The sequence below is a fragment of the Lissotriton helveticus genome, chromosome 3_1, assembly GCF_964261635.1.
Source record: "Lissotriton helveticus chromosome 3_1, aLisHel1.1, whole genome shotgun sequence".
Classification (NCBI taxonomy): domain Eukaryota; kingdom Metazoa; phylum Chordata; class Amphibia; order Caudata; family Salamandridae; genus Lissotriton; species Lissotriton helveticus.
In genome coordinates, this window is record NC_136061.1 from 133,638,407 (window position 1) to 133,664,884 (window position 26,478).

A 26,478-nucleotide genomic window follows, 5' to 3' on the forward strand; every position below is an offset into this window, starting at 1 on the left:
CAGGCCTAACGCCTGAGTGTCTAGAGAATCGCATTCAGGTGGAGAAGAGGCTCTAAGTAGAGTGACAAGTGCTCAAGTCAGACCTATTCCAGTTCCTAGCTGAAAGATTGCCCTCAAGGGTGCGACTAGCGTGGGTGGTGACGGCAAGGGAGAAGGTAATAATGGAATGGTCCGACCAAGGACAGGGAAGAACAAGGGGAGGGGAGATATCCAGGTTAGAGGTCCAAACCTGGTCGAGGATGTGGCCTTTGTCATGAGTTGCGAGATGAATATGCTGAGAGCAGTTCATACCCAGTAACAAGTCGGAAAAAGCGGATGAACAAGCACTCTCTCTATCATCAGAGGGCCAGTAGTTAAAGTCCCCTAGAATCAAAATTTTTGAGTTATTAATAACCAACTGGGAAAGCATGTCACCAAACATTGACGGGAAGTTGGGCATAGGCTGAGGGGGCCGATAAACCAGGACACAGATAAGGGGGGCCTCTGGAGATTCCAATGTAAGGGTCAGGCAGTCGACCAAGGGGATAGTGGCAGTGGCTAGTGAGGAGAATCTGATAGGATGTTTAATAATGGCTGCCACCCCACCACCCGGCTTACCCGAAAATCTATTGGCTTGGAGAATATAATACCCCGGCAGAACTGCCGCGAGGATGTCCGGAGAAGACTCCTCATTAAGCCAAGTCTCGGTGACAAAGAGCATGTCAGGTTTATCCGAGTCCAAGAGCTGGAAGATCTCCAGCTGATGTTTGGCCAGCGAGCGGGTGTTTAGGTAGCTCACTGTAAAGTTGGAACTGACAGCTCTTTTAGCGGGAGGGGGATGGGCGGCCAAGGAAGTCTGCGTAGCAAGTGAAGAGACCACGGCTAGAGGTGGGTCAAGCTCCTGGAGAGCTAATCGGGGACAGAGCAATCCCAATGAATCTAATCTGGCCAATATGGTCCGTCGGAGGGTCCGCTGAGAGTGCAGACCTATCAAATCAGAGGCAGTATAATGTAAATGTAAATGTGCTGGATTTGTAAAGGTATAGGTAATAGATTGGGCAGAGTGGAATGCCCCTTACCCCGACCGGCCGCAGACGGGCTTACCTTAGGCGCACCTTCGGCGCGCCGTCGTCGCGCCCGCTGCGCTCGTCGGCTGCATGTCCGGTATGCCATTGCAATTTAGGGCTTAACCCCACCCCCAGCTAGACCGCAGCGAGCGGCACCGCCGGGATCCAGGTCCTCACCCAAGATGGCGCCTGCCCTCCACAGCAATCGGCACGCCCGCCGCGGTGGACCGGGGCAGGGATGCACACCCTGGAGAGGAAGCAGGTATTTAATCACCCGCGATGTAACCTGGAGTAAGTCAGGCACAATAAGGTGAGGGGAGTAATACATTGTTAAAAAGGTACAAAGCGCTGAGAAATTCAATTAAAACCAGTCAAGAGCTGCAATGGTAAAACGGGTGACAGAGGAGCTCCGCGCTGCTCACAGCTCGCAATCTGTCCCCAAATGCGCTAGCGGACCTCGTGAGTGCTGCCACCACCCTTCAGACACCACCGATGAACCTGTTGCCTAAGGCTGTCTTGGGGTCCAGTGGCCTCACAATGTCGATGCCCACCCGCTTGAAAGGGGTGCTCACCACAGGAACGGGTTGGAGGGGTGCATTGCACTTTCCTCCACTTTTGCCACTTGCCGGGCAAGTCTGGCAAGTTCTACAGAATATACCGACGTGCTTCTTAATCTGGGCCCAGAAGAAGTGGGTGACAAACCTTTGGAGGGTCTTGGCTTGCCCCAGATGTCCTGTGAGAGGCACGTCATGAGCCAGACCCATTAGGAAGGCCCTGAAGTGCTAGGGTACCACCAACACATGGGCTGCACCGGGCTCAGCGACCTTAGGCTCACTATAAAGTAACCCATCTTCCCAGTAAATGAGAAGATCCTTGGACTCGCCACCTGCTGCATGGTCTGCAGCCGGTTGCCGCACACCAATGAGAGCATTCCATATGCACCTTGCAGAACTCCTCCCTGGAGGGGCCACCTTCTTGCTGCCAATGGGTCAGCTCAGGTAGGTCCCCTAGTTCGGTACCTGTTCCCCTGTAGGCTCCAGGGCATCCCCCTCAGGTTCTGCTCCTTCCTGGACCGTGGGAACGGGTGGGCTGGTTTCGCACGCCCCATGCCCCTTCTCGTCCTGGCAGGCTCCTGGGACACTGTTTCAGGCTCCAGGTCTGCTGAATCAACCCTAGTGGCTGCCATGGACCGAGTGGTCACACAGATCCACTCAGGCAAACTCAACATCTCCATATGAGCCTGGTGTTCCACCACCTTCCAGGAGGCACTCTCCAGGTCATTTCCTAGCAGACAGTCTACAGGCATGGATGGACTCACAACAACCTTCAAGAGACCTGAGCCCCCTCCACTCAAAGGGAACCTGCCCCACCTTGCAGAGGTGCACATAGTTGTCAGCTGCAACTACTGGGTGAAGTACATTGGAAATTACCTGCTCTTCAGACACCCACTGACACCTTACAGATGTCACACTGGGTCCTGTGTCTCTCAGAGCCTCCATCTCCCTCCCATTGATGGTCACCCACTGCCTGTATTTCTTAGTGTTTGCGGGCAGGTAGGTTTCCTGGACTATCTCTTGGTCTCCTAAGGAGACAAGGCTCATTACTGCTGGTCCCTCCCCCTCACTGGAAATGAAATCCCCTCCCAAAGCTACACTCACTAAACCAGGTTTTGGAGCACCAGTGGGTGTGGGAGGTTTCTTGGGGCAACTAGGGGCAATGTGTCCCACCTCATTGCAGTGATAGCAGGTATGGGGACTCTTGTTGTCCCGCCTGCCCCTAGGGGGCCAGGTTGCTCTAGGTTTGAGGGGTTGGGACTCCTTTCCCTTGGAACTGTTTTGGGGCCCTTGAGAGGACTCCTTTTGGTTACCCTTGTCCCTCCCACTCTTCTGCTGGGGACCCTGCCCACCTTTGGCTGGGCTACCCACAATTCCTCTGTGGACCCTGTTTGTGCTCCAGCGGTCCGCCTCCTTAGCAAGCTCAATGGGGTCCGTCAGCTTGCTGCCTAAAAGATGCTGGCGCAGCTCTGGAACACATAGACTACTCCAGTGCTCCTAACTAATTAAATGCAACAACCCCTTATAATCAGTTACTTTGCTGCCCTTCATCCAACCTTCCATTGCACGAGAGTATAGATTCACACACTCCATCCAAGTTTCAGACTCTTTCTTCTTGGAGTTCCTAAACTGTGATCTATACTGTTCTGGGGTAAGTCCATACCTGAGACATAGGGCCTCCTCATATTGGGATAGGGCATGGCACCTGCTAATTCTAAGGACTCTAGAGCCCCCCTCCCAGAAGCCTCAAAATGTTTCCACAGGCCCGCCCCCTAATGCAATGCTGTTCAGGCACCCCATTTATTCTCAAAGCAATCTCATACGAGGTAAACCAGGCATAGATGTCCTCAATCCTATTATAATTCTGTACCAAATTCTTGAGGATGTATACTTTACCCCCTGCACTGGCTGTGCGCTGCCACCATTTGAACTGGAATCCACCTGCTTGGCCTTGATATCCAGTTCTCTCATGCTCAAAACATGAGCCAAAAGCAATCTCTTTTCTTCCAGGGCACGAGCATTCTTGCTCTCCTCTGCCTCTTTCTCCACTTCCAATTGCTTCATCTTTATCCTCATGACCTCCAATTCATGGTTTCTCACTCTTTGATTCTCCTCTAACTCTTCTGGAGTAAGAACTCTACTGGAATGGTTACTGCCAGGCCTTGAGCCTGGGTTGCTCACAAGCAACTCGTGGGGTTAAAAACCATCCCTTCCACTTGCATCATGTCCCTCTTGGGCCTCCCACCAGGCCTACAAGGCTCTCTGTAGCTCATCCTTCCTAGAGCTGCTTTTCACAGCGCAACCAAGATCTTTGCAGAATTGTTTAAGCTGCTCCACTTGGTATGAATACAGATCCTCAATGTGAAACTCCACTTCTGCCCCTTCACTTGCTGCCTTATCTTTCAGAGACATGATGCTTTTGAAGAGTTGCTCAAAAATAGAATCAAAAATCGAAACGGGGTATGTGGTTGCGTAGTGGTCTGCACTCAACTAGTAATGTACACCAATTAATGTGGGTCAAGTACAAATATAAGTTCAAATCCTCACCGCTGACCACCAATGTTAGATCTGGGGGCCTCTAGTTGGCAGGGGTAGGTACCACTGTCCAAATAGGGACCCTTGCTTCTAGTCGGGGCAAGGGGGATACACTCTTTAGATAACCCCTGCTCACCCCCTTGATAGCTTGGCACGAGCAGACAGCCTTATCAAAGGCAAGGTGTAAAGTATTTGTATCAACACTCACAGTAACACAGTGAAAACACCACAAATGGACTCCACACCAGTTTAGAAAAATAAAGTATCTTTATCTAAACTACACAAGACCAAAATGACAAAAATCCAACATACACAGTTAAAGAATATGAGTTTAAAAGAGTTCTATGGTTTCATCAAAATAATCCACAGTTGCGTCACGTTTAGCCCAAAGTACCTGTAGATGCAACAAAAGTTCCTAGTGGCAACTGCAACGTCGAAAAACAAGCGATGCGTCACTCCTGAGACCCTGGGGAGTCTCCCGGCCCCTCGATGCGATGGCTCTACGTCGATGTTGACAGCGACGCGATGCGGTCCGCTAGCAAGCGATGCCATGATCTCACCCAGCGATGACAATACTCGCAGCGACAGGAATCTTCCCGCACCGGGGCGATGCGCTCCGCAAGCGAACGATGCGTCAGTTCTTGCAGCGGCAACAGGCGCTGCGACTATCTTCGCGGCTATGGGAATTTTCTCGCACTGTCGACGATGCGCTCCGCAAGCGAGCGATGAGTGAAAATTGCATATCTTCTTCTTTTCTTCTTGTCCAGCTCCAAAAACATCAGGCACAACTTCCAGATGCCCCACAATTGGATCAACCACTCTAGGAAGGGCAGAACTCACTCATCAGATTTCTGGGGGGAAGCTGGGGGTGAAGTCCTTTTGTTCCTGAAATTCTTAACAGGAGGCCAGCTCTCCTCAGGCCCTTGGAGATCTCTTCAAGCAAGGGGACACAGCAACAGCAAAGTCCTTCCCCTCTCCTTGGCAGCAAAGCAACTGCAGGTCAGCCCACAAACATGCAGCAGGACAGTCCTTCCTCTTCAGTCTTCCAGCTTTCTCCTTGGCAGAGGTTCCTTCTTGATTTCTGGATGATCTAATTTTCTAAAGTCTGGGTAGCCCTTTTTATACCAATATTCTCTTTGTTCTCTGAGGGGCGAGAGGCCTTGGCTTAGTCAGAACCAGTTCTGGTCAGTCCTGGAGCACTTTGTTTACTTGACTTCTTCTTTCCTTTGAGAGAGAGGGGCAGGGTCGTCAGCCGTCCAGCAGGAGGTGGAGCCAGCATTGTGGAAGGCGGGCACAGCCCTATTCAGGCCCAGGTGCTATCCCCTCCCACCACGATGCAGATGGAGCTGAAAGGAAAGAAGAAGCCAGAAAAACAAAGTACTCAGGAAACACCCAGAACTGGCTCAGACCGGGCTCAGGGCCCCCATGCACAGAGAGAACAAAGACTTTAGGGGTATAAGTACAGGACCCCTGACAACAGAAAATTAGATCATCCTGGAATCAAGAAGGAACCTCTGCCAAGGAGAAAGCTGAAACTGAAGAAGGAAGACTGTCCTGCTGTTGCTCTGCTTGACTGACCTTCTGTTGCTTTGCTGCCAAGGAGAGGGGAAGGACTTTGCAGTGTGCTGTGTTCCCTGTCTTGAAGGAATCTCCAAGGGCCTGAGAAGAGCTGGTACCCTGTTCTGAAGTCCCTGGAACAAAAGGACTTCGCCCCCAGCTTCCCTGAACTCTGCTGAGAGAGTTCTGTCCTTCCTAGAGTGCTTGATCCAATTGTGGGGCCTCTGGAAGTTGTACCTGTGCTGGGAAGCTTGAAACTAAGCTTGAGAGACTTTTGCCATTGAAAAGTGTCTCATCGCTCGCTTGCGGAGCGCATCCCCGACAGTGCGAGAAGTGTCCCGCCGCTACGAAGGTCGAGATCGTCACAGCGCCTGACGCCTCTGCCAGAGCCGTCGCATCCTTCGTTTGCGGGACGCACCAGACCGGTGCGGGAAAGTCGAACACCGCTGCGAGTGTCGTCGCAGAGCCTGTCGTCGCTGGGTGAGATCGCCGCACCGCTTGCTTGCGGACCGCATCACGTCGCTGCGAGCATCGTCGCAGAACCATCGCATCGAGGAGCTGCGAGAGAGAGGATCACCGCTGGACCGCGCATAGTCACCCCGGAGATCGTCGCAGCCCCTACGAGATCGTCGCATCGTGCCTTTGCGAGAACAAACTTCCTACGGAACCTACGCACCGGAATCCATACAAGTGGCTTTCCTCCCCATACAGACCGGATTCGTCGCAACACGCCCGCTGCTGCAGCAGGGCTGTCGCAAACGCCTCCCCAGGGTCTCAGGAGCAACGCATCGCTTGTTTTCCACCGCACCAGCTTCTGCTTTTTGGAACTTTGTTGCAACTAAAAGGTACTGTGAGTAAACGTGACGCAACTGTGATCTTTTCACGCATCTGTGGATTATTCTATCGCAACCTAAAGAATTTTAACGCAACCTTAAGAACTCTTTGGAAACCATATTCTTGAACTGTGTATGTTGGATTTTTGTCGTTTTGGTCTTGTGTAGTTTAGATTAAATATATTTTTTTTTCTTAACTGTTGTGGAGTCAGTTTGTGATGTTTTCACTGTGTTACTGTGAGTGTTGGTACAAATACTTTACGCATTGCCTCTGGTTAGCCTAGACTGCTCGTGCCAAGCTACCTAGAGGGTGAGCGGGGGTTATCTCAGAGGGTTATCTCCTTGCCCTGACTAGAAGCAAGGGTCCCTATTTGGACAGTGGTACCTACCTCTGCCAACTAGAGACCCCCAGTTCTAACGGCACTGCACCCAGTTACCTAATGAAAAATCTCAGTAGGTACCAGCCAGGAAGACTGTTAAGATCCATCTCTAAATCTCTCCTTACCCCACTCCGAACCCACATTGTACGAAGTGGAGGACATTCCTTTTTATTTCTTGCCCCCTACCTCTGGAATAAGCTTCCGTCCCAACGTATTTCCATTACCAAACCTGGGCAATTCCAGAAGGAATTAAAAACATGGCTGTTCAATTAGAATTAATGAGGTTCAGATTTGACCACTCAGTCCACTGGAGTCCCGCAAGCGCCATGAGACTTTACGGTGATTTGTGCGCTCAATACGTTTTTGTGACTTTGACTTACAGGCGATCCAAGGGCGGGCAGCGATAAGTAACCTAAGCTGCTCATCCCCCTGATAAGCCACACGGCACCGTGGGCTAACAAATTTGGTGCAACAATTTTATTTGGGTAGTTTTCTCCCTTCAATACCTTGGACCACTAGTCCAGGATTATTACTCATGCTTTTTTAGGGGCGGAGCGTCACCATGCAAGCCCCTGGTCGCTCAGGCTTTGAACCACCCAAGGGACTAATGGGACACCATAGCTTACATCCCAGGTTCCTGCTGTAAAGACACCTGGGGTTCAGCATTGAACAAGCGTGCTGTGATCCTTGAGATGATACCCTTGTGTACCAACCTCCCTTGGTTCGCCCTGTAACTCTGCCTGCAACACAGATAAGCAATTAATATGCGCAGAACGGGAAGAAAATTCAGCTGCTGGTATGCTGGGTAGAGAAGAGGGTGGTTGATGGCGTGTCCAGCGGGGAACAAAGAGGATGGTAACTGTGTGGTGCCAGGTATAAGTACTTGGCCCCAATCTCCCAAGTACCAGACATGCCGGTGAGTTTGCCATTATGCAGCACTAAGTGGCCGCCCTCTTATGAGGGCCCACTGTGGGCAGCTGCATAGTGCCAAGTCAATACCACTTTATTCGATTATTTAAAATCATACAAAGTACACACAAACATAAGAAATTTCATTCATTATACTCTGTAAAAACATCATAAAAAGTTTAAAAATCATCATTAACAGTGTATTAAAAATTTATCAGAAGGCATACTGCCAATATCTGCAACATTACCCCGCAAACAATCGTAAATGGCTACTTAGCCCACATGGAATTAAATAAATCACACAGCACATGGTTTGGTGGAAAATCAGTTTGCTGCAGGTTTATTTCATACATTAAATATGCCAAAGTGGTGGGTTAACTTACGGGCGTTCCAAGGGCAGGCTGCAATGGGAAACTTAAGCTGCCTCGTACTCTACAGAGTGCAATTCGCCATCCTACTTAACCCAAAGAAATTTGCCACTATTGACTGGTGATCTCACATGAAATATCAAAAAACTTCACAATTCTTTGGCAGTTTTTTTTCCCAAGTGGAGCTTAGCCATGCTTACATTCGCTTCCTTCACCTGTTGAAGTGAAAAGCCCCTTGTCGATCCCAGGATCACTTTCTTATTCACCTTTTCACACATAGTGCTACTCCAGCATCAAAAGGGGAAAGTACGGCTTTGGTATTAGTCACTACCGGCTGCGACTGGTAGTGATAAACTTTATCACTTGTCCTCACCGCCCTGCAATGAGTGCGCCATACCGCTCATTGCTTAAACCATGGCACACTCATTTTCTTCTTTTGTGCCAATCGGTGCTTTCCTAGTTAAACTCTGCTGAGCCATCCAGTGCACCTGAGAAGTATTTGTCATTAGCATAATTGGTTTTGGATTCCTCCCTGGAGAGCTTTGTTTGGCACCTGAAAGATAAAATTGAATTTAAAAGAATAAAACCCAGAGTGAGAGATCTGCAGCAGATGTTGAAATCAATAATCGTTTTTGTCTCCGTGCCTTCAGAAACACCTGTCAGGTGTAAACAAGAAAGCCATTCGTCCTCTACCAGCTGTTTGCTAGCTTTAATGACTTTGCGGCAAGATTTATTGCTGCAATAGTTTTGAAATGAAACCTGATGAATGAGTCAGATGACAGAATACACCGAAGAATATGGCATAAAAATGAAATGGTTTGATTTTATTAGACTTTATCACCTCACGGTTCAAGACTTCAAATAAGATGGTAGTAAACACATACCTGAGGCTTTTGTTTTACATCTGTGTTGCTGAGCACAAGGGTGTAATAATGTAATGGTTATTTTTCATGAATATCAGAATAACCCTTTTTTGTTGTGTTATGCGTATTGTATAGCGCAACTTATCCTCTATGTAATGTAGCATACCTTTGTGATAGGATATGAAGGGGCAATCACTGTTCTGCTCTGTCTCTCTCTCCCTCTCCTTGGTAATCATCCCTGGCATACCTAGCGCTCATCCTTTCACGTCCCTACAAAACACTGGACACCCTACCTTGTGGGTTTGAAGAATCACTCAAGGGTGACTCATTTCATGTTTAAAAGTAGGGTCTGCCTGCAAGGTTTTAAGTCTACAGCACCAACCGAACACACTAGAAACCTGGTGATCACCCTGGACACCCAGCTCAGCATGACGGCACAAGTCACGAGCACTGTCTGCTTTCACATCCTACACATGCTCTGAAAGGTCTTCAGATGGCCGCCACATTACACCAGATGGACCATCATACAAACACTCATCATTGGCAGACTTGACTACTGCAGTGCACTCTATGCCAGACTCTCCAAGCAGTTCACACAGTGACTTCATCTTCAATGTCTAACACCGTACCCACATCTCCCCTCAACTCAGAGAGCTCCACTGGCTCCTCATTCACAAATGCAGCCAATTCAAACTCCTCACACACACATACAAAACCTTGCACAACACAGGACCAGCATACCTCAATATACTTCCTCCAGCCAGAAACGTACAGTAAGCTTCAGTCACGCATGCACACACCCCTGCATTCATTAAAGCACAGCAGGAGGGAGCGCTTTCTCCTCAATCACACCCAAAACTTGGAACAAACACCCTCATCATATCAGATCCACCCCCTCTCTCCTAGAGTTCCACAAGAAACTGAAGACCTGGCTATTTGAATGGTCATGTGGGGACCTCTCGCCTTACTCCTGCTCTAGCAGCTCGATACCCTCATGGGTGATAATCGCACTCTACGAATCTACAAAACCGGTGTTAGAAATGGGGTCCTCTAGTTGGCAGTGGCTTGAATCCTGTCCAAGTATGGACCCTTCCTTCTAGTCAGGGTAAGGGGATTACACACCTAAGATAACCCATGCTCACCCCCATGATAGCTTGGCACAAAGTCAGACTTATCTCAGAGGCAATGTGTAAAGCATTTGTACATAACACACACATCTCTGATAGAGACTTTTAGCTGCAAATTCCTTACCTTTGAATTTCCCAGGCATCACCATTTGCTGAGCAATACCCCTTGCGCTCGCTGTTGGGTGGCTCCATTCGGCTCCGCAGGTCGTTGTCCGCGTCAGTAGTGTTGGCTATGATGTAATGGTACCTACATAGGCGCCACCCAGGTGCGCGTAAGTCAGTTCTTCTCTTTCCTCGCCAGTTAAGGGTGGATCCAGAAAGAGCTAACCCTCTGTCGCTTTTTGATAGGTTTTTTCTCGATGTTTGTCAAATATGGATTTTTTTCCATCTTCATGTGTGAGGGATGTCTTCAAGGAAGACAAGTTTCAAGCCGTGTGGTGTCTAACGCATGATGTCGGTTACCAACCCCAACCCCAACCTCTTCTGTCGCTGGTGTCTCGAGCGTGACCATGACTCGAAGTAGTGCTCGGACTGCCGAGCCATGGTTCCGAAGGCCTTGAGGGAGCAGGCAAAGAAGCTCCTTGCGGCCGGCAGTTGACACAGTCCAGTGAGACTCCGCTGAGGTCCTGGTCCTAATCTAAGAAGAGGTGATCGCTTGACCGCTCCCGGAGCCGTAAGTCCACTTCGTCCAACTCGAGGTCCACGAGACACTCTGGGAAGTGTCATAAAAATAAGTCCAAGCGGACTTCATCTTCACCTCGGCTGTTGGCCGTCAACGAGATGGGTAAGGAGCACAGTCGCTCTAGGCACGGTTCCACGGAGCCAGAGCCAGTGTCAACTTCACGCCTCCCTCCCTTTCTGGGAGCCGGAGCGATCCCCGCTCAGATAAAATATTTTTACAAGGCCATGTGCTGTGTATTTGAGCTGGCCATCCCTGCTGGTGAGCCCTCAGGGCCCCACAGGGTCAGAAGAGGTCCCACAAGTATGACGCTGTCTACTCCGGCCACAGTGCCGGTGTGGCCTCATGGACCCAATAACAGATCCGGGTCATGCCAAGACGACCTCCTCTTGCATCAGACCCAAAATTGGTGCCTGCGGCGCCGCTGGTGCCTATCAGCGGTTCCAGCGTCATTCCCAACGACAGAGTCTGAATGACGTTGCTCGACCGCGATTCAAAATTTGATTGTACCTAGGGGTTCTATATTGTTGCCTTAGCACTTTGAGGATGTGCTAGGCTCAGCTGAGGAATGGGAGGGGTCTACGGACCCTCAGGAACACCAGGATGACCCTACAGAGCAGTTTGACTCCTATGGGGAACTTGCAGAGGGCAGTGGACTGGATTCTTATCCAGATACTGGCATGCTCTCTCCCCCAACAGTGGCTACAGATGAGGGGGCATCCTATGCCAGGGTGGTAAAAAGGGCAGCTGAGGTCCTTATACTAGAGCTACCATCATTACAGGTCAGGACTGTTCTCCTGACCGAAGTGCTTTAACCTGTGTCTTCCACTTCTGAACCCCTTTTGCCCTTTAATGAGGTATTTACTGACATCCTTCTAGGAACATGATCCAAACCTACCACAGGGGCTCCTGTGACTAGGATGGTTGCACGCCGCCACCGCCCACCACCGGGTGATTTGTAGTTCCTCAGCCAACGCCCCACCCCATAGAGTTTGGTGGTGCAGGCCTCTACTTCACTTGGTGCGTTCTCTCCCCTCCTTCCGGACATGGAATTCAAGAGGTTGGATGCATTTGGGAGGAAATTGTTTTCTTCCTCCAACCTGGCATGGCTTTCGGTGTATAACGCATGTTTATTGGCCCGTTTCTCCCACTCCCTTTGGGAGACGGTTGCGCAAGTGCTGCCACAAGTCCCGGAGGAGGCCGGGCTGTGCTCTCCCAAGCAGTCAAGGATGGGAAATATGCAGCAAAATTCACCATTCGGTGTGGCTTAGATACAGCAGATTCGCTGAGCAATGACAATGGCCTTAAGGCGCCACGCCTGGCTTAGGACAACAGGCTTCCCAGGCGATGTCCAGGCCAATCTCATGGACATGCACTTTGATAGAACTCGTCTTTTCGACCCTGGTTAGGTTCAAGGACTCTCAAGCTATGGCCAGATCCATGGACCTCTCCTCTACTCCTCATGGCCAATCTTCCTTTCGCTCCTTTCGTGGCAATGGCAGTGGTTCCCAGCCGCATCAGCTCTATCTCAGCCACCATCCTGCACAGATTACCCAAGCTGTGCAAGGACGTGGACACGGCACATTCCGATCCAGGAATGTAGGCCAGAAGTCGTCGGCCACCCTTACCCCGCCAGCCGTAGCCTCCAAGCACTCCTAGTCTGAGACCACACTACCCCAGTTTGCTGGATAATTCATCACCATCTCCACCACTGGACAGCCATAACATCGGACAAGTGGTTCTTACAGATTATTCAGGAGGACTACTCTCTGCCTTTCCTTTCTTTTCCTCTTCCCAGTCTGCAAAATCAGGGACGTCTGATGGAGGATCATCTCATTTTGCTCCAGGAGGAAGTTACAGCTCTCTTGGCCAAAGGAGCTATAGAAAGGGGTCCCGGTTTCAGAAGTAGAAGTGGTGGTTATTCCCGCTACTTTCTGATTCTGAAGAAGAACTTACGGTTGCAGCCCATTTTAGATCTTCGGACCGTCTGTCACTTCCTCAAGAGGAAGTACAAGATGCTCACTCTAGCTCTGGTTTTGTCTGCCCTAGACCAAAAAAACTGGATGGTAGCGTTGGGCTTGCAGGATGCGTATTTTCACATCCCCATTCTGCCAAGCCACAGGTGTTACTTGCCGTTCAAAGTAGGCAGTGAGCACTTACAGTTTACTGTGCTCCACTTCAGCCTTAACAGTGCCCCTCGGGTGTTCACCAATTTGATAGTGGTAGTCGCAGCTCATCTGCGCAGAGTAGGGGTGTCAGTCTTCCCCTAGATCAACGACTGGCTGCTTTAGGCATCCTCACCCCAGGCAGTAGTCTCCCACCTACAGATTATGGGGGACCTACTGCATTAGCTGGGGTTGACTATAAACGTGCCGAAGTTACACCTGACTCCTCAGACGCACCCTTTTATCGGAGCAGTTCTGGACACAGTGCAGTTTTGGGCCTATCCTCCAGAGCAGCGAGTCTAAGATATTCAGGTTATGATTCTGATGTTTCGGCCTCTATCCTAGATTTTGGGAGACTGACTCCGTGGCTGTAGGGCCTCCTGCATCCTATTGGTAAAGCATGCCATTTGGCGCATGCGGGCTCTGCAGGGGGACCTGAAGTTCCAGCGGGCATGGCATTGAGGAAATCTCACTGATGTGATCCTGATCTCTAAAGGAACTGAGAGATCTGCAGTGGTGGTTGACGAACCACGATTGGGTCATACAGACCTCTCTCCCTTCCCCAAACAGAATTCACAGTGGTGACAGATGCATTTGGAATGGGGCCGCCATCTGGGAAAGGTGGAGATCAGGGAACACCGGGCTCTGGCAGAGTCAGGGCTCCAGATAAATCTTTTGGAACTCTGAGCAATTCAATTGGCATTGAAAGCTTTTCTTCCCTCTGTCAAGGGGAAGCCAGTGCAGGTATTCATGGACAACACCACTGTCATGTGGTACTGCAACAAGCAGGGCGGGGTGGGATCCTGAAACCTTTGTTGAGAGGCTCTGCATCTCTGGACATGGCTGGAACAGCAGGGCGTAACCCTGATGGTTCAACACCTGGCAGGTTCTTTGAAAGCCAGAGCGAACAAACTCAGACTACTATTCCTAACTGATCACAAAGGGCATCTCCAGTCAGAGTGGCGCAAGTTCTCTTTCATCAGTGGGGAGAATCTTGGGTAGATTTGTTCGCCTCTGAAGAGAACGCGCAGTGTCTGCAATACTTCGTGCTGGAGCTTCCAAGGTGGCTATCGCTCAGTGACGCTGGAGCTCAGGCCTGCTGTACTCCTTAACCCCCATTCCACTACTGCCCAGGGTTCTGAAGAAGATCAGGAGCAACCGGGCCCAAGTCATTCTTGTTGCTCTGGACTGGGTGAGGAGAGTCTGGTATCCAGAGCTTCTGAAGATGAGCATCGATCCTCTGATCAGGCTGCCCCTCCGGTAGGATCTTCGTTGCAGCAGCAGGGGAGAGTTCTCCATCGAACCTGTCAACTCTGCGCGTCCATGCATGGAGATTGAACAGTGGCAATTGATGGATTTTGACCTTCATCCCAAATTTTGTAAAGTTATTCTGGCTACAAGGCGGCCCGCCACTAAGACTGAATATGCCTGCCGTTGGCAGAAATTTTTATTTCTACTGTACAGAAAGGTCTATTAGCCCTCTTTCTGCTTTTCTTTCTTCTGTCCTGCTTTTCATTCTTACCCTTGCCCAAAAGGGCTCTGCTTTGGGAACTCTCAAGGGTTATCTCTTTGCTTTTTTGTGGCTGCTGGACCAACCCTCTCTCGTCAAGTGTCCTATTGTACATAGATTTCTAAAAGGGTTGGCTTACTTGTTTCCACCCACACCTTTTGTTATGCCACAGTGGGACCTTAATTTGGTTGCTACCTATCTGATATGTGCTCCCTTTGAGCCTCTACATGATTGTCCCCTCTGGCTATTGACCATCAAATCAGCCTTTTTTGTGTTGATTATATCGGCCCGGAGGGTGAATGAGTTGCAGGCGTTATCTTGCACACCTCCCTATCTATTGTTCTTTCCAGACAAAGTAGGCTTCCTTTTTGCCGAAAGTTGTGACCACATTCCATCTGGATCAATCTGTCATGTTGTCCACCTTCTTTGCTCCCCCACATCCCTCTAAAGGAGAGGAGCGTCTCCACCGGCTGGACCCAAATAGAGCGTTGTCGTTCTACCTTCCGAACAAAAGAGCTGCGGTTGGACGACCAACTTTTTGTGGAGTACATTGGAGCATAGAAGGGGAGGGCAGTGCAGAAAAGGATTATTTCTCACTGGGCCGTTCTCTGCATTAAGATCTGCTGTGCCCTGGCAAAGAAGCAGCCCCCTGAGGGATTAAGGGCCCATTCCACCAGGGGAAACGCTGAGACTACGGCCTTCGCTCTGGGTGTCCCAGTCCAAGACATCTGTCAGGCTGCAACGTGGGCATCATTGCACGCCTTTACAAAACACAACTGCCTGAATGGTCCTGTCTGCAGGGACGGGCACTTTCTAGTTTAAGGTAATGGGCAGCCCACCGCTTAGATTTGGGTATCTAATTCAAAGGTAAGTAATCTGCAGCTAGAAGTCTGTCAGATGAACAAATTACCTTTGGTAATGCATTATCTTGTAGCGACTCTAGCTAGATGCAGATTTCTTACAGCCCCACCCATGCCTCCCCGCTTTGCGGACTAATATTATAGGGCTAGGCTTACTCCTCCTTTCAGGGTCCTAGTGTTGCACATGACTGTATCAGTTACTGCATGGCTGTACGCTTCTGGCGTGAAAAAAATGAAAGTACTGACGTCTTCGCACCTGGGTGGCGTTTATATGGGTACCGCGACGTCCTAACTAACGCTACTGACGTCCCGCTAAGCCGAATCTAGACACCCGATGGCATGCACAAATGGTATTGCTCAGCAAAAGTTTCCGGAACCAACCTGACACCTGGGAAATTCAAAGGTAAGGAATCTGCACCTAGATAGTCTCTACCAGATAATTTGTTATCAAAGGTAATTAACTTGTTCATCTTTATCTGAACCAAACCAGACCAAAATGCCAAAGATCCATCATACATCTATCAAGATATCATTTTTAAAAGGTTTAAATCAGTTTCTTTTATGGAAAACGATGATGCGTCACTTTTCCCACAAAGTACCTGGGATACAGGAAAAATTAAAGAGGAAAGCAGAGGAGGTGAGGCGCAGGAAAACAAAGCGATGCGTCGGTTCCCTACACGCAGGGAAGGTGATGCATCGATTCCTTGCTCCCAGGGAATTTGATGCGTTTGTTCCTTACTGCTACGCAGGGGAGGCTATGCATTGGTTCCTTACTGTGAGAGGAGGAGATGCGTAAGGTTTCTTACTGTGTGGAGAGGTGATGCGTCAGTTCTCTGGTCACTTGGCCTTGGTTCCTTACTGAAGTCCTGCGTTGATGTAGACTTTGTGCAATGTGTGGAAAATCCAGGCGCTGTGCATCGATGCAGCGTCGATCCTGGCGCTGCATCGATTTACGCAGACAGATGTGTCAATTCTTCCAGCCACACAGAAGGGCCTGCTTTGGAGTCAGCGCTGTGGTCTCGGACAGCAAGAATGACCCATTATTCTTTTATTTTATCTAAACCTGCATTCCGCTGTTACTTGTAATCATTCACCAGTTTATTGTTTGAACGCAATGGATAGAGTTACTGAGCGGTTATTAGAAGTGCCTTGACACCATCTTTGCTAAGAGATACCTCATTTACCCAACCACAACAACAACATGGTCATGGCTCCCTCCTACTCTGTCTTGTCTTTGGGGTTGTTGGACTCTTTATCTTATACTTCTATTTTTCCCACTTTGTCCCCTTTTGAGGTAGTCAGTAACAATTTGAGTGTGATCTAAGCAGTAGGAAGGGTGACCACAAGAGTCCTATAAAAGAGCAAGTACCTGAATTTGATATTTGGCTCTGGATGAAGGCCTCTTCTACTTATTACATCAGACACTTATGTCGCCTACAAATAAATCTTAAGAATTCATGTTTCATGCATTTTCGTGATCTCCAACACTGTGGGATCTCATTTTTACGGTTACTGTTGGACATTTCTTCTGAAATGAAAGACTTGGAAACTTCTGGTTTCTCTCTGGGCAATCTCATGTGATTTAGTATTCCAAATTATCGTTTTCCACATTCCCTAATGTGCATATCAGCACATTGTGAGAGCGAGGGGCTGTCTATGGCTCTCCCTTCCAGCTTTAAAGTTCTTTAGAGCAGAATTTGTAATGGAGCTACATGGGCTACTTCACGTTGGGTTCTGAAAGGATTATGCCTGTTCACGAGTGGACAAATGACTTTGCTGAAGAACCCGTTTAACTGGGAAATTAATCATATGATTATCTTCTAATGCGAAGGGTCGAACCTGTGGTGCGCATGCGCTCGGTTGACAGTGCCTACACGTGCTCTTTTTATTAACTTGTAAAATAGGTGAACTAGTGGCTCACCAACATTCATCACTAGTGAGTGACTTCTACTTATTATCATATACATATCCGGTGTAAATAAGTGGGTTTGCAGCGATTCATTGTAAATCATGTCGGCTATTCTGAGTGAATGTCAAATCTTGTAAATGTGCAACTAGCCATGAAAGTGAACGAAACATTAAGGATGCATGACTGGAATTATTACATTGACAGTGTTTCATCTTCGACCCAATATTTGTAATTTTAAATAACCAATGTATAGCACGCACATTTGTATAATGTAGTTTTATTTCTCTACAAGTGTTAAAAATTTGCATTATTTTCAGAATGTTTCAACACTCCTACTTTATTACAACCTGTCAAATGTTTCCTTTGTTTTATTTATTATCATTATTACTAGAGAATACATCGTGTCCATCAGAAATGCATTACGCAGGCGCTCAAAATAAACTTGATATTCTGTTCAGTCTCTCTCTCTCTCTCTCTCTCTCTCTCTCTCTCTCTCTCTTCTCTCTCTCCTCTCTCTTCTCTCTCTTCTCTCTCTTCTCTCTCTCTCCCCTGCTTTTCCCGCCTGTTATCCAATATTGTAGCATAGTCATTTCTCTTCATCTTGATACTTGCAAACAATAATACAACATTGCTATAGAAGATTAAACCACACGCATTACCAATAGAGTTAAGGTCCACTTACAGCCAGACGTTTGATCTCGAGGCGGACTACGTTAGATGGCACGCGGCAGGGGTACTAGCGTTGGTTTGGGGCAGTTAGGTGGCATCGATTGGGTTTAAATGTGAGATGCTGTAAATGGGCAACAGCGAGTATAGTTGTCTGGCAGATCTTAAATGAGAAGGATTCAACATCTGCTGTGGATAGAGGAGACCAGTAGATTATTAAATGTACTATACATTTTTGAAACTTTTTCAAGAAAGGGGCACTTCTCCTACACTCTCCAAACTTTCCATGCATAATCACATCAACCAGACATTATTCTATCAGTGATCTAGGGCTGAAGAGAAGGGTTCAAGATCAATGTCCTTACTTCACTGTCTTGGTGATTTCTGCTGATTTGCTTACAGTCCTTTATGAAATACTGGCCTAGCCAACCTTCCATCTCTATCCAATAATAAGTTGAGTTTTATTTCGTGGGTAGTGGTACATGTCTAAAACCTGAAACCCATGTGTCTTACTGTGTTACAACGGATAATTTACATACTTTCCCTGATCATTTAAAGTTAGCTGACACTAAATATAAAGTGATATTGCTGGAAATAATTTAAATTAAACTATATTTTTCTTGTTAGCAACAACGCACAGTATACAGACTGACCCTTGTAAAGGCTTGGAATGTGGATGAACTGAAAGCCTATGCTGAACTGGTGGCTGTTGGGAAACCAGACTTTATTGAAGTTAAGGTAAGAAGCTTCCTTAGTTTGTTGTTTGACTGACTTTCCATCTGACTTTCCATCTTGAAAACCTCTGGTTTATCTGAACAAATTCTCGAGGCCGAAATTCCAGAATCCTGCTCAAGATTCTCAGAAAGAATAATACTAATAGGTATTACAGAAGAATCCTTCCATTGAAGGCACAATTGATCAAAGAAAATGGAAATATAAAACGCTCAAATCACTTGTTTCAGTAAATATTTGACTGACTGCTCCTCTCAAAATTCAAGATGGCTGCCTGCATAAAAAACAAGCACTGGCAAAGCTGCTAGGTTTCGCCTACTCTTTGTCAATGTGCTTTATCTATGTTCTACAGCAACGCAGCTGAAACTTAAAGAAAATAAAAAGCACAATATCCTGGCCGGCTTGTAGTTTTTGAGACCTGTAGTAAATTGGGTTACTGGTTGAGGGGAGTGAAATACTACTCCATAAGAAACTACTATCTTTTTCAAGGTGAAGCTACAAGAAACCCTTAGTTAATCTGTGCTTAACCCTCAGTTAACTTGGCACAAAAGCAGCCAGGCTTATCTTAGTGGCAGTGTGTAAAGTTTATAGCACATCAATCGGTAATAATGTGAAAACACAACACAAAAAACTCCCACACAAATTTAGAAAAATTAAGTAAAATATAATTATTATTTGACACTAAAACAACAGCAGTCCGGTCAGTAGATCCAGAGATATGCAATTTTAAATGTTTTGGCAAATATAGTGCCTGGAAGCACAAATCGCCACTGTGTTATGTAGTGGTGCGGATGGTCGTAGCTGTAGCGCGAAGAGCAAGCCGGGCGTCACAAATGGTCCTCACTGTAGTACGGAGATCTTGTTGGGCATTGTGAACGGACACTGCTGTTGATGCGCGTTGGCAGTCACCTAGGGCTGTCGGTGCAGTGGCGCATAGTGCAGATCTCGTGTTGGCAGCGGCTAGATCATGGCTAGAATATGCCTGTCCGCGGATGCGAAGAGCTCAAATCTTCAGGACGAGCTCGACTGGTGCCACTTCAAGAACCTTAGGGGCACTCCTGGAGATAAGGAACTCAATCCAGCAGAGAACAGCAGGGCTTAGGGAGTTCCAGTTGCATGTCCAGCCAGCAAGTCACCTGGGCAGATGCAGGGAGTCGTCTGGAGCTGATGTCCTTGTAGCTCAGTACAGGAGGTCCGCCTGCTGACCCTTTGTTTCACTTCAGCCTGAGAGGAAGGGTGCAGGTCCAGTCTGCCTTCTCAGCCAGCTGTGCAGCAGTCCTCCTTGCAGCAGGAGTAGTATCCACAGGTCCAGAGATGTACTGAAGAGCTGGGTCTGAGAGTCCACTATTTATCTTTGATGCCAGCTTTAAAGTAGGAGAGGTTTCTCGAGGCTTCGACCCCTGAGGTGTCTGAAGCTTCTGCCTTCCCTGGTCCAGTTTGTCTGAAGACTGTTGTTAAGCCCTTGGCAATTGCACTGAGGCAGAGTCTGTATGATAAGCAAGTGTGGTAGGTGACACCTCCGCGCCCCCCCCCCCTTCCCCCCACCTTCCCAGTCAGGGATGGCCTATACTGCCAACACCTATTCCCCCTTTGTCTCACTATCTAGGAGTAATGCACAAAGACCAACTTCTAGCTACACCTAGTCCCAGGAACAGGCTACAGACACCAAATAGTTGGGACAAGAAAAAACTTTCTGAAAGTTTTGCTTTTAAGGAGCAGGGTCCCCTAAACCAAACATATATAAGTGTTTACTGGGAGAAACAATCATGCCCAGATGCCATGGCATTTGACGAAATCACATTTATTTAACAATTAAATCAATTTAGTGGGTGAGGACACAACATAAATATAAGCAAAAGGACTCGGGCAATAGTGTGTGACAGAAATAAAAAGAATTGGTTAATCACAAATCTATAGCAGCACTTCTGCCCCAGTGTTATTCGCTTTATACATTTAGTAGGGTCAGTGTGCAATTGTCGACGACGTTTCAATCCTAACACAATAACAGGATCATCATCCTAAGAAATGCCAGTAGTGGCATCAGTGTAAGAAAAGCCGGCGCGAGCTAGTACACTGCTCGGGCGAAATGAAAGTAGTCAGCCAGTTCCACAGAAGACCTGTGGGTCGAGCAATTGCTGGCCACGTTGCGAAGAGCGCCCTACACTGATGCCACTTCTGGCATCGTGGCCTGCTTCTGCAAGACCCTCAGGCCCTCCAGAACACCTCACACATTGTTTTTTGACCTGTCCCAGAGCCGAGCATTATTCCACGCCAGTTCTCTGCACTACAGTGCTGCATCCTACATATGCGGTTGTCTAATTTCTCGCTGTCATTGCATGCTAACATTGCCTGACATGAGCATTCTAGCCAAGCGCATCCACATGCTGGCTCTAATCAGACTAACTGGTCCCATGTTTACTAGGGACTTACAAGTAAATTAAGTGTGCCAATTGAGTGTAAGCCAATGTTACCAAGTTGAAGGGGGAGAGCACAAGCACTTTAGAACTGGTTAGCAGAGGTAAAGTGCGCTAAGTACGAAGGCCAGTAAAAACGGGGTGAGTAAACAGGAGAATGAAGGCAAAAAGTTTGGGAATGACCCTGCAGAAATGTCCAACAAGCCACTATTAATGTATTCTCAAACTTAAATATTAAATGTTTGCCTTAGCATCTCTAATGACCACAGAGGACTTTAGCCTATTTCAACATATACTGCTGTAATGGACATTGGATTAAATTGCATTGTCATATGTGAACTTTATTGCCTCATGGTAGAGTTGGTATTAGGTAATGCGTATCACAAAGATGTATTCATTTTGAAACTGATATCTGGTGGATTCTTTCACATGTTTGCTTTTTGCATTGTTGGGGAACTGAGTATTGAAGTGGGTGATGGCCAATGTTGATTGATCTAGTCACGACATAAATAGATGCACAAGTAATTTATGTCAAAAACCCCAAATAGGGGTTCTGGGGCCTGATGGGCAAAGCATTTTTGTGATCACAAGCACTCCGATTCGTAGTTTGTGACTGCAAAAAATGCCTTTTCTAATGTACTAATCCCATTTTAGGAGTCTACGTTTTACTGACTCTTAAAATGGCAATACGAACCTCAAGGTAAATTCTAAATCGATAGGTGATGTATCAATATTTTTTAGCGTAATCTGGAAAATTTGAAAAATTACCGACTTCCGAGTTGGGTTAGTAACTTACCCTTTTGGAATGCAAAAACAAAAGTTGGTTGGCAAGTAGGCAATGGTCAGGAGATCACTGCCAACTCTCAAACTTAAACATAAAAGAAAGAAAGTTAACTTTTCTTTTTAAAGACAACACCGTTTTCTTTGAGGAAAACAGGGTGCTTTTTAATTTTATGAATTGATCTATTAGTGCATATGTCTGTTTGAAAATTTCTATGCTGGTCGCACAAATATTGGTTGCAAATTGCAACCATTTTTTGCCATCAGTATTTAGCACATCTTGCCCCTAGTTTCATGTGGCTGGCGGTTTTACTTGAGTAAAGTTACAGGATCCTTTGAAATTCAGTTCCTTGCTCTAAAATATTTGAAGCCCAATGGAACACTTCAGAAATGTCACTGTATAATTTAAATGAACTGCTATCCCACTCACCCAGTTTGCCTATCTGCATTTAAGTCAAGTCTGAAAACCTACCTGCCCAGCAGTTTTTGAAACCCATACTAATCTAGTTGAACGCATGTGGAGTGATTTGAGACTACAAGTTTACCTTCATGGTAAACTGGCCGCACCTCCACAATGTAGCTAAATCCTGATGCTAAACATTTTAGTGGTCAGTGAGGCTGATAAGAATTTTGTGGTTACTTGATGTTGGATTGGCACCGAATGAGCACTTTACCCCAAAAAGGCATCAACAGGTAGGCCACTGCTCCGGAAATCTCTGCAGTGAAGGTAAGATAGAAGACTTACGGATAACCTTCTCAACCATTTTGAAAAGGTTTACTCTGGCATTTGAGAACGTATTAGTGTAAAGCTCAGAATTCCACTGGCTCGGTGTCTATGACCGCCAGTGACCAAGACCAAGATATCCGGACAGCTTTGGCAGTATCCACCGAATGTAATACGGGAAGGAAAAGACAAGATGCCCGGCCTTCTGCTGTGCACTAGAGATATGAAAAGGCATTGTAGTAGAATTTAGTCGGGTGATATACCCCCTCACTTCACAGAAGAACTGAAGCCCCTAGTATTCAAACACCTCATTGCTGTATAACTTCCAGGTTACAGGATGCTTTTGAAGTTGCTGTCTCATTTTTTCCCCCTCCCAGTTCTCAAACTCCATTTCTTCTGTTCAAAGGGAAACAAACAGTCCAGAGATCCTGGTTCTGGATATGAGTTCCTAAACTTCTGGAGGAACTTTGCTTGAGGCTCTGGACCTTTCCTGCCTCGTATTCACAAATGGGGGTAAAGGTGTAAGCATATGTTCTTCCCTTTCAGCCGGTCTATTTTAGGCTATAGGATGATTCCTTTTTTTGACACAGCACAGTAGTCCAAGTTGATTTGAGTGAAGATGGTAATTTTATTTTCATACACCGCTTTTTGAATATATGTCAATGTTTTTTTAGCTTATTTTGTGAAAAAGTTTTTCAGAAAAGGGTACAGCTGACGCCTGTTTATCCCTATGTGGCTAGTTGAGCCAGGGCTTTCCTTTCTTGCTGACAGGCTGGTCACGGCGGAGCTCCAGGAGGCTGTACAGAAAGCTCACTCTTCTCTCCCCAGGTCCCGGTTTGCTGGTGGGCGTGTCTCCTTCCGCGGGAGCTCGCCACTTTTCTTCCAGACTGGAGCCGCTGCAACCACAGGAGGATCCAGGTTAAGAACAAGGGTCTGCTGATGGTGTTGTTCCCAGAGGGCCTCTCTCATCCCCCTTGAGACAACAACAACGAGGATAAATGTTTTTGAGCCTAAAAATTAAAAAATTCATTCATATTACTTCAATGGATTAAATAAAAAATCGAATCACCTCCAGAGGGTCGCCTACAAACAGGTAGCCATTCTTACTTTAACTTGGGCCATTTTCTTCCTGCCTTGGGCACAAGAGCACGAGCCTACAATTAATAAAAAGAGAGAGCGCTTCCGCTTCATGCCTATATAGGCCTGCAATTCTTCCATCTGCCACAAAAGGCAAATTAGCAGCCATCTTGTAACGTCTCGCCTGTACTATCATCTCTGCCATACTTTAACCAGCTAGTCTCTCAGTGCAGCTCCTTTCTTCTTCTTCTGCTCTATTCACCCACCAAACACATTCCCTCCGTACTGATCTGCTTTGCTCCCACACTTCCCCCTTTGAAATACTTATTCCAGCTACTCCTCAAAAGGAGTGCGAACTGGCCTATCCACCTAGAACAAGGAATATAACATAATGTCTGGGCCACACATGAAACCGGCAGGAAACAATGTATATTCTATTCAATAACCCCAATATATCTAAAAATTCCTCTAAAACCTTCAAACACAACTTTCTCCGAAAAGAAAACGACACACTGTTCCTGGACCCCACCTTCAAGGCTAAGAAAGGTGTAATAATCAATGTCCTTATATTTTGAACAAGAAAAATTGCCAAATGGCGAACTACCTTCTCCAAGCTACTAAACGTTCATGGCAAGAAAAAGATTCCCTACGGAACCAGGATTACAATGACACCCGCACAAAACCTGAGAGCCACCCTGAATATAACTTACTACAAAAATGACACTGTTCTTATTCAAGCATCCAACAAGGACCTAGAACTATTCGACAAATACTTTCCCACGCTAAAATCCCACACCAACACTCCACCCAGTGTCCTCCAGGACCCAACTATTCCCTCTATACCTATCTTTCCAGAATCTTAGCGACCCACACCCTCACGTAGTTCCTTCAAATGAAGCAATAACAACTCATCGCCCTTAGAACTCTTATCATTGACACCCCAACCTAGCACCACCACTAGAAGCAACAACAATGCTCCTCCCTTAATAACCAATCTCCAACCCTCCTCATTTCCACATTCCGCCACCACCCCTATCCCCATTACCCTCTCCCCACTCCACAATCCTTCCCTGACCGCTGGAAAAATTCACCACGACAAGTCAATTTAAGTAAATCTTAAAAAAAGCCCCCAAACGCGTGCATACCCCACTCATTTTAGTCTACCTCGCTCCCAGCCACTCAAACCTACCACACTGCCATCACAGTCATCGAACCCCCAGAAATACTAGCCCCAGCCCTCTCTGCACACTGATCCTGCCTCCCCCTCTTACCAATCTGAACTAGACTCACTCAAAACCCATACTAACCTCATATCACGGAACCTACAAAACATTTTCCTAGAAACATCTTACTACTCGCAGGAAACTCTCTCTAAATTCAATCATCTTCAAAACTCTCTAGCTGCGGCCAACAACGTGTTAAACACTATCCCATTGCCTCTGACCAATCGACTTTTATGTACACGCAAACACCCCAACTATCTAACGGACTTGGAAATCCAATCCTTACTACTTCTTTACGAAACTCCTACTTGCCCCACCACAAATATGGAAGAATTTTCTATTCTCCCAGTCCCCGTCAACCCAAACAGAACATCCCAACCGAATCACAGGATGATAAACCTGGATAACCATCAAACAATAACCCCTACCTCCAAAATTCACGAACCTTCATCATCAGAGAATGCCCCAAACCTGATCTCCTGCCTCCCACTAAACTGCTGCTCAGCCCCAAAACACACCTCTGACATTGCCAACCTCATTCTGAATCTCAAAATGGAGTTAACCATCCTCACGGAAACTTGGCTCACAGAATCATCCTCACCATGCCTAGACCTTCTAGTACCACCAAACTACAACATCATAAGACTAGAGAGACTTCACAAAAAGGGTGGAGGCATCGCCTGCATACTTCGATCCAACATCATATCTCGAAGTTTCATTCCGAACCCCTAGAGCAGAGTTCTTCAATCTGTGGGGCGTGCCCCCCGGGGGGTGGAGGGGGCGTGACACCATCTCAGGGGAGGGCGCGCACTCCACTCTAATCTTATCTTTGTTCCCTGCTTCGCAAGTCTTCTTGGAGAACTCCGGTGTGGTTGGAGGGGGGAGGGAGGGAAAATCGATGGGGCACATTGTGCCTATGCTTTTGTCTTGTTAACTCTCCCAGGAGGGGGTTAATTCCTAGAGCTGACATGCTTCAGCTGCAGTGGGAGGCAAGGAGTCTCCTCTGCTAAAACCTAAAGCAAACCAACAGACAGACAGACACACTTTCGGTTTTAGCAGGAGACTCCTTACCTCCTACTGCAGCTGAAGCATTTCAGCTCTATGAATTAACCCCCTCCTGGGAGAGTTGGCTCTTCCCAGAAAGGAGACAAAGTTTCCAGAGAAGTTTTAAGGCATGGGCAAAGTGAGCTCTAGCCCAGGGCCCCAGTCTTTCAAAGGGGCTGGGGCTAGAAGAGCCAGCTTTGTTCTACAGAGTCTTGCCCTCATGACCTTGAATAATTTTTAAACACATTGTTGTAAACAGTGTTTTACTATCATTCATTTTTAATGTGTCTATTACAGACATTTTGCAGACAAAATGTGTATGTCATGCAACATCCATATAAAAAGTGTATTTTAGATCAATGCAAATGTAAATGTAAATGTCGGAATTTGTAAAGCGCACAGCTACCTCCACCGTAGGTGTCCCGGCGCTGTCCGTATACCGCTTAGGAACTCTTCCTGGCTTTCCTGGGAAATGTCCACTTCTGGGCACCCCCCAGGTGCAGCCAGGCATCCCAGCGCTTTT

At 47.3% G+C, this 26,478-nt stretch overlaps 1 protein-coding gene across 2 annotated transcripts in view; it reads left to right on the plus strand.

Moving 5' to 3' along the window:
* Positions 1–26,478, plus strand: part of LOC144822193 (S-adenosyl-L-methionine-dependent tRNA 4-demethylwyosine synthase TYW1-like) — a 552,654-nt gene that overhangs the window by 467,861 nt on the left and 58,315 nt on the right. For both annotated transcript variants that reach the window (XM_078679401.1, XM_078679402.1), the window contains exon 14: positions 18,589–18,699. In XM_078679401.1, coding sequence (XP_078535527.1) covers positions 18,589–18,699 — 111 coding nt within the window. The remainder of the gene's footprint in view (positions 1–18,588; positions 18,700–26,478) is intronic.